The 8,061-nt window shown below is 40.4% G+C and overlaps 1 protein-coding gene across 1 annotated transcript in view; it reads right to left on the bottom strand.

The window, feature by feature from the left end:
* The window catches only part of SYNE1 (spectrin repeat containing nuclear envelope protein 1), a 621,543-nt gene extending 615,625 nt beyond the window's left edge, over positions 1 to 5,918 (bottom strand). Inside the window, exon 1 of the mRNA XM_060240915.1 lies at positions 5,715 to 5,918. Within this exon, the coding sequence (XP_060096898.1) occupies positions 5,715 to 5,781 (67 nt within the window). The 5' untranslated portion in view covers positions 5,782 to 5,918. The remainder of the gene's footprint in view (positions 1 to 5,714) is intronic.
* Positions 5,919 to 8,061: the final 2,143 nt, after the last annotated feature.

Raw genomic sequence — 8,061 nt, forward strand, 5'->3', positions numbered from 1 at the left:
AGTAGCAATTTTTAAAATTTATTTTTGTTAATTTGTATTCTGTCCTTTCCTATTAGCACGCTCAAGGCGGATCACAACAAGGGTTAAAACAATTAAAAACTACAAGCTAAAACCATAAAATACAATAAAACAGATAACACATATATCAAAGGCTGTAGTTCCCATTGGGCGCATTCTATATATCAGTACAACAGTAGACCCAGAGATGAAATAATAAATTAAGATAAAATAATATAGCATCATAGCAGGCAAGGGAGGCCAAGCAGATGGAAATAAGGATGTCCACTGCCTCAACCAAAGGCCCGGCAGAACAGGTCCTACACAATGGCATCAAATCAGGTAGGGCCCAGATCTCCACAGGGAGCTGATTCCACCAGGCTGGAGTCAAGGCCAAAAAGGCCCTGGCCATGGTCGAGGCAAGCCGAACATCTTTTGGGCCAGGGACGGTCAAAAGGTGCTGTGAAGCAGAACACAGCAATCTTTGGGGCACATATGGGGAGAGGCAGTCCCGCAGGTACGTCAGTCCCAGGCCACGTAAGGCTTTAAATGTTAAGACCAAAACCTTGAAGTGGATCCAGTACTCTATTGGTAGCCAGTGCAATTGGTGCAGCCCTGGCCGCAAATGCCCTCTCAATGGCCATTGTGGCAGTTGCTAGGTGGCCACAACAGTATTGCTAGCCTTCAAACCTTGATTTTTGTCTCTAAAAGGCAGGAAAAAAACAGAAAATGGGGGTAAAGGGGGGGGGTGTCCAAGGATTTGTCATTTTTTTCCAATGAAAAAACTGGAAATGATGGCGATCACTGACAAAAATTATATGAAATACATTCCCTTTTGGAGTAAGTAAAATGCTATCTGGCAGTACTGAATGATATTGTCCAAAGATATACCTATGACACAGTTTTATGGGTTTTCTATTAACAAGCACATACATTTGAAACTTGGAATAAGAACTGGGTTACCAACTTCATGTTATAAATACCTATCCAAATGATTTGGTATTAACACATGGTTGAGAATCATTGGTGATGCAGAATGAAAACCTGGCTGGTAACTGTTAGGCACAAAGAGAGCTTGAAAAGGCTGCAACTGAACCCATTTCTGGAAAAGTGCAGAATATAAATTAATTAAAGAAATAAATAAATAGGAGAACATCCTAGATAAAACTACATCTGACTCAGCTCAGAATTTCACTATAAAAATGGACTTTGGTCAGCACAGAACATCTTCCAACTGCTATGGCTTTAGAGGAAGCAGATTCTTCCCCTCATTTTGAAGATCATGGCATTCAGTGCAATAACCAGTAAAAATGCTTTCCCATATGAAATGTAATTAAATTCAAATGTAATATTTCTACAGAGTAAATCAAGGCAAACACAATATCTCAGCCATGTTTACTAGAGGCTTCATGAACCTCATGTTTACTCCACGGCTAGGACAGCAAAATGAGGGAGGGGTTCATATCTGACAACATATCTGTTTGGCTTGGTAGGTCACAAATCATGCAAGCCAGCTATGGTGCTTTCATATTTACAGGGTCCTTTACTATCCTATTTCATTTATGTCTGATATATGCTAGAGGCAAAATTCTACATTCATGAAGGCCATAAAAAGTCTGCACTGCAGATTGTCTGCTCATCCATAATGCAGGACCACAGCCTAAAAAAAGAATTGTGCTCAAGATCAACAGAGGTGAAATATTTATTTAATCCTGCTTGATTCTGCAGGAGAAGTGAATTGCTGATGATACATATTGCACCTTCTATTTCAAAGGCAAGTAAACAGGTAAAAAGGCTTTAAATACATCAATAAACTGCTCTGTGTACCAATTTGCTACCTGTCCCTTCCTTCTGCTAAGTGACTCTCTTTTATCTACATATCTTGCAAACATCCATATGTATTTTTAAGGCTGAATCATAAGTAGATTGAGTCATCAGAAATACACAGCTCCACAATGATTGGAATAGGTGGTTTGTAAACATATTACACAATTCTCTCCATGATCATCACATTTACAGTCAGAAAAACTACATAAGAAATCTGTAGAGGCAAAAACATTTGCTTCTTCTAATTCTGAGACACTACAGGATTGCTATACACCATTATTATTTCCTTGAAACCCCTGAAAGTGTGCAGTCAACTTTTGCTCAAGGTGACACTGATAACCCAAGAAAAAATAGTAACTAATTCAGGAAGAAATTGTGAAGCACAGCTGACATTTCTTTTACTGCAGCCACAGACACACTCTGAAAAGAAGCAAGCCTCTTTATAATGAACAATAGTTTTCCCTTTCAGGAAATTAAGGCTCCAGTTCTGACATATTCACCAAATACTTTACTTGGATTTGAATAGGCTGATATCCTACCCCTAAAGTAAGGTTGCCAACTGGCTGGAGCTCATCATGGCAACATTTTACAGAAGGCAGTTGACTGAAACCTTGGTGCTGGTTTCATGCCAATCACCCTGCCTGCAACTGGGGCAAAAGCAGCCTGCAGGGCACTTGTGACTACATTAGGACTTGAATTGTGCCTTCCTCACATTCATCAGATAGAACAACACTAATGTGGCAATGGTCAGAACAGCATGTGACCAGTGAGAGTAGCCACAATCAGTTCAGCATGATCTAACTAGCCAGGCTGTAGTGAGTTCCTTTCCTTTCCCCTTCCCTTCCCTTCCCTTAGAAGCTCATTGATTCACAACTACTGAGCAGCCAAAGACATATTTCTTTTTTTTTAAATATACATTTTATTTACATATAAATTATAACTATACACCTTGAACAGCATGCTCTCTGTGGGCATCCCTCCTTGATTGGCCAGGCTCCATCCAAGTACCGGAGTTAGGGGTTTTTTAAATTATTATTCTTTCAAGACTTGGCAATGCTACATTAAAGCACAGTTACTTCCACTAACAAATAGAACATTAATTCAAGTAAGTATGCTTAGAATCATAGTCCTAACTGACAAAAGCCACCTAACCTTCCTATGCATTTAGGGTTATAACACACAATGAAGAGTACAAAAACATACAACTTTCTTTCCCGAACTTATAACCCTCATACTCCACAAGATGCCCTTCAAGTTTAGCTGTTCTGTGATGCATTTAACCCTACTTCTATTGTGTTTTTCAGTAAAGTCAAAGGGATCAGTAGACTCTTAACTGAAAAATGAAACACGGCACCACAAGATACTGGGGTTCAAACTCTCATTTAACACTATTTTATTTATACATTCAGGAAACATTTTACTGAAGGCAGGAAGTGCATGAATAAGTCAAAAATGAGCTTCCCAAAGACTACTGTGAATAATTAAAACCGCATCCTTTATATTTATTCACATCTGAAATTTTTCCTATTAAACAGATACTTTTTTCAGAATTCCAAGTTGTTGGTTTGCTTCTATATAAATCTATGTTAAATGTTGTCTAATCCTCAACATAACTTCACAATTTAAGCAAAGGAAGACCCACCACGAGTTGTGGGGTGGGTGGCATTCTCTCCCACTGCCAGCCTCAATTTTGCCTTTCCAGTTCCGGCTTTACCTCACCATGCCAGTCAACCTCCGATGTCTTCCTCATCCTTACCTGGCCACCACCAGGGCTTTTTCTGTAGCAGGAACTCCTTTGCATATTAGGCTACATTCCCCTGATGTAGCGAATCCTAAAAGAGCTTACAGTAGGCACTGTATGAAGAGCCCTGTAAGCTCTTGGAGGATTGGCTACATCAGGGGGGAATAGCCTAATAAACAAAGGAATTTCTGCTACAAAAAAAGCCCTGCTGGCCACCATCAGTTTTACTGTACCATTAAGATTGGCAACCAAATACGGCAACCAAATTCTAGCTGTTTGCTTTTTGCAACATCAGTGTGTTAATGGACACTGTAGATAGTTATTTTGGCTCCCCCCTTTTTTTCTGAAAGTCTGGGGGTCCAAATTTTACTAGCTGCACAGGGGCCAGACCTTGGCTACTAGATGCAGAGAGAGATTATAGATCATACAGGGCCATAGCTAGCCGGTGGTGCCCCCTATCAAATCTTCAGCACCCCCACCCAATCTTCCCTTCACTGAAAGCGAAAATTAGGGAAGATCGGGTGCCGGTGCTGCAGATTCTATACAGGGTTATCACCCCTGTGCCCTCCCTGCTGGCTACAACCTGAGATCATACCTTCCAATGTTTATGTTAAAAAAAAAACCCAACCCCCTAAACTAATCTGATATGAGGATCAAATAAACACTAACTGAATCATAGCATAGTGTGTGTGTCATTAATATCAGGCCTAAGATTCAGCAGGAGCTCACAGGAGTGCGGCTCTTGAATCTTTCTGAGGGTTCCCCCTCTTCCTCCCCACCTACCTTGTCCATTGAATAGTAGGTTTAGCTGCATAACAATCCCTGGATTAGGAGAGCGGGCAGCCAGCCAGCCACCAGGGGCTTTGCATGCCCCTAGCTGCCCTCATTAACCCTTTAAGAACCCTTTCTCACTTCTTAGGTGATTTTGGGCAGTGGGTGGCTTGCTGGACTTTTGACTGAGGCGGGGGGGAAGCCCAGGAGAACCCCGGCGAGTGAGACCTTCTTGGGCTGGCTGGATCTCTAGCCAGTCAAAGCAGGCCTTGCTGGCTGGGAGCTCTCCTTTCCTGCATCAGGTTGCTTTTGGCAGTGGGGGCGGGGATGCTAATGAGTTATGCTAACGAGCTCCGCCACCTATTTTTCTACAAACAACTCCTGGTTAATATAAAAATCAAAGTTCATAATTTTCATAAACCATAATCTTTGAATTGTAGTCCACCAGTATGTACTTGGGCAGCATGCTCTGGTGTGGAAGATATTCCTCCATCCCTGGGAACATGTCTTTCCCCATCAGAATACACTACTCTTACCTGAGTTCAGTGTCAAGTACATCTTCCTATTTAATTTCAATGTGAGATTACTGAAATGTTTTTACCAACGTAAAACTACAGTGTAATTTAACTACACTGTAAAGTGAAATGGAGTGGAGGAATGGCTGGCATTTCTTGAAAGATATACTGCTGTACCAAAATGAACAACTTGTGGTTTTGAAAATGTTTAATGGACAAAAATTCAGAGGCACAAATATTAGATAACTGTATCCCACAGTTGCCGTAACCTTGTTTCTGTGCAAATGAGCACAGGTCACAAAATGCTTCCAAATATATTGATCAGTTCTAGTTGGGGGTCCCATGCAACACTCACAATTCATTAAAAGTAGAATAATCTTTCTTTTACAAGTAAATTTGCAAGCTTTAGGGAGTTCAAAAAATAAAAACATTTAAAAGTATGGAAAAACGTAACTACTCTTTCGTAAATCTTATAGACAAGAAAAGTTATTCCCCATTTAACTGGGAAATTTGCTGAATTAAGGATTCACACAACAGCCGATATTCTGACTGTATCTCTGTATCTATCAAATGCATTCTGTACATTCTCATATACTTTCAGATGGATCTTAGTTAAAGGCAGTACCATTATAAACTTACTATTAATGAATCAGGAAGTGGAGATAACCACGATTTCCTATGGATTTAAACTAATGCAACAACACATAGGCCACTCATTTCAACCAAGATTTGGCCCCAAAATTTTCTATGGGCGAGCCTTATGTTTGCAAGACAGTTACAAAATGAAACAAAAATTAAGTTCTACTGAACCTGAATAGGATCTGAAGAAGAGAATGCAGCAAGACTTAGTTGCTGTCACTTACCTTGGAGTCTCTGCATGACACCAGCAATATCCCTGGATGTTCTTGCCACTGGCTTTGAGGATGTCATGGTTGCTGTGCAGAGAAAACCTTTCTGTATGCAGAATTATATTCAGATTCTACTTTAAGATTCAGGATTTTGATCAGTTCCTTCTCCAAAGCATCATTACTTGCAGTCACTGTCGGTTTTCACCCAAGCAAAATGCAGCTTGCAGATATGACAGTGTTTTAGCACTGTTCTCTTTCTAGAGACATCAAGTCTGAAAAGAGAGAGAGAGAGAGAGAAAGTGTGTGCCTTTATAGAACACCTACAGTCATTGCTATAAAAATACTTCAACACACTGTCACCGACGCAAGTCATGTGGAAATTCAGTTGCCTGCTTCATCCCAGGTGACTAATGACCTAATTCCAAGAAGAACTGCATTGAAACAGTAGCACTACAGGGCATGAGGACTGCTGTACCAGGGCCACACTACATCTTGAAGATTTAGGCCGGTGGCATGGCACATGGTGTCTTAAAGACAAGGCTATCTGACCGGAAGAAGGTCAGAAGTAGAATAGGGGAAGCACTGAAATTTACTCACATATACCAGGGTGGCCAATGGTAGCTCGCCAGATGTTTTTTGCCTACAAATCCCATCAGCCCCAGCCAGTATGGCCAATGGCTGGGGCTGATGGGAGTTGTAGGCAAAAAACATCTGGAGAGCTACTGTTGGCCACCCCTGAGTCATATACACATTTCCTTACAGCTGTTTCAACTACCTTATGGAAACTGCCATAACCACAACTGTTTGGGATTTCAATACCCAAGCAGCTATATATGCAATGTTGGCATAAGGCTTCTTTGTATTGCATAGCTGGGTACTTAAGTTCGGTCCATAAATATTCTGCCTCAGTAACCAAAGCTTAAGAAACTTTATTTTCATTAGAACATTCAGAAATGTGACTGCAATGTATGACCTAAACAGTAAAGTACTTAAATGAAAGCACTGTGGCTGCACATTACTCAGGAAGCTCTCTCGTCTTCTAACCGAAGAGAGCAAGAAAAGTTCAGATGAAATCCAGAAATGGCTGCCTATTAATGGTGGAAGGGATAGGCAATAAAGAAGAGAAGGAGAAAGAAGAAGGAGAAAGAGATAGGACTAATATGGACATAGGAAAAACAAAGAGAAGTTGCAGATAGCCAGTAAAACAGAGAAGGAAAACATGATCACATTCTTATCCACTCTTCCTCCAAGGAGCTCATAGTACTATTCCTCTCTCCCTCCCTTTTTCTTTCCTCCCTCCCTCCCTTTAACAAGCACCTTTGTTAGGTAGCTTAAGGCTGCAAAATAGTGGCTGGTGAAAGCTATTTACAGTTGAACTAGGAATAAAGCCTGTTGTGAGGAAAAATACTACAGGCTCCATCTTGAAGAAAGGGAAAAAGGAGAATTGGGGTAACTATAGAACTGTCAGCTTGACACCTATACCTGGAAAAGTTTTAGGACAAATTATCAAACAGTCAGTCTTTGAGCATTTAGAAAAGATGGCTGTGATTACTAAGAGCCAGCATGGGTTTTTCAAGAATGAGTCATGTCAGATTAACTTTATCCTTTTTTGAGAAAGTTACTACCTTACTGGATCAGGGGAATTGTGTAGACATAGTTTCAGGGCTTTTTTTTGTAGCAGGAACCCCTTTGCATATTAGGCCACACACCCCTGATGTAGTCAATCCTCCAAGAGCTTACAGGGCTCTTCTTACAGGGCCTACTGCAAGATCTTGGAGGATTGGCTACATCAGGGGTGTGTGGTCTAATATGCAAAGAAGTTCCTGCTACAAAAAAAGCCCTGCATAGTATCTTTATTTCAGCAAGGCTTTTAATAAGGTTCCACATATTATTCTTGTCAACAAGTTGGTAAAATGTGGTTTGAATCCTGTTACTGTTAGGTGGATCTGTAACTGGTTGACAGACTGCACCCAAAGAATGCTTGTGAATGATTCATCCTCTTGGAGAGGAGTGACAAGTGGAGTGCCTCAAGAATCTGTCTTAGGACCTGTTTTGTTCAGCATCTTTATATGATTTGGATGAAGGCATAGAGGGAATGCTTATTACATTTTTATTTTTATTTATTTAATAGGCTTATATTCCACCTTTTCCCATAAACGGGCTCAAGATGGATCACAACATATAAAAATAACAATAAAAACCTACATATCAAAGTTAAAACACCAATTTAAAATTAACAGTAAAAACAATAAATAAATAAACGCACCACCAGCGGACAGGGCACAGCATATCAATAACCACTTATAGGCCCACCTTATACAATGGTAATAACAATAGGATAGCACTGTAATAAGTGCCATTT

Source organism: Heteronotia binoei, chromosome 1 (assembly GCF_032191835.1).
Source record: "Heteronotia binoei isolate CCM8104 ecotype False Entrance Well chromosome 1, APGP_CSIRO_Hbin_v1, whole genome shotgun sequence".
NCBI classification, from domain to species: Eukaryota; Metazoa; Chordata; class Lepidosauria; order Squamata; family Gekkonidae; genus Heteronotia; species Heteronotia binoei.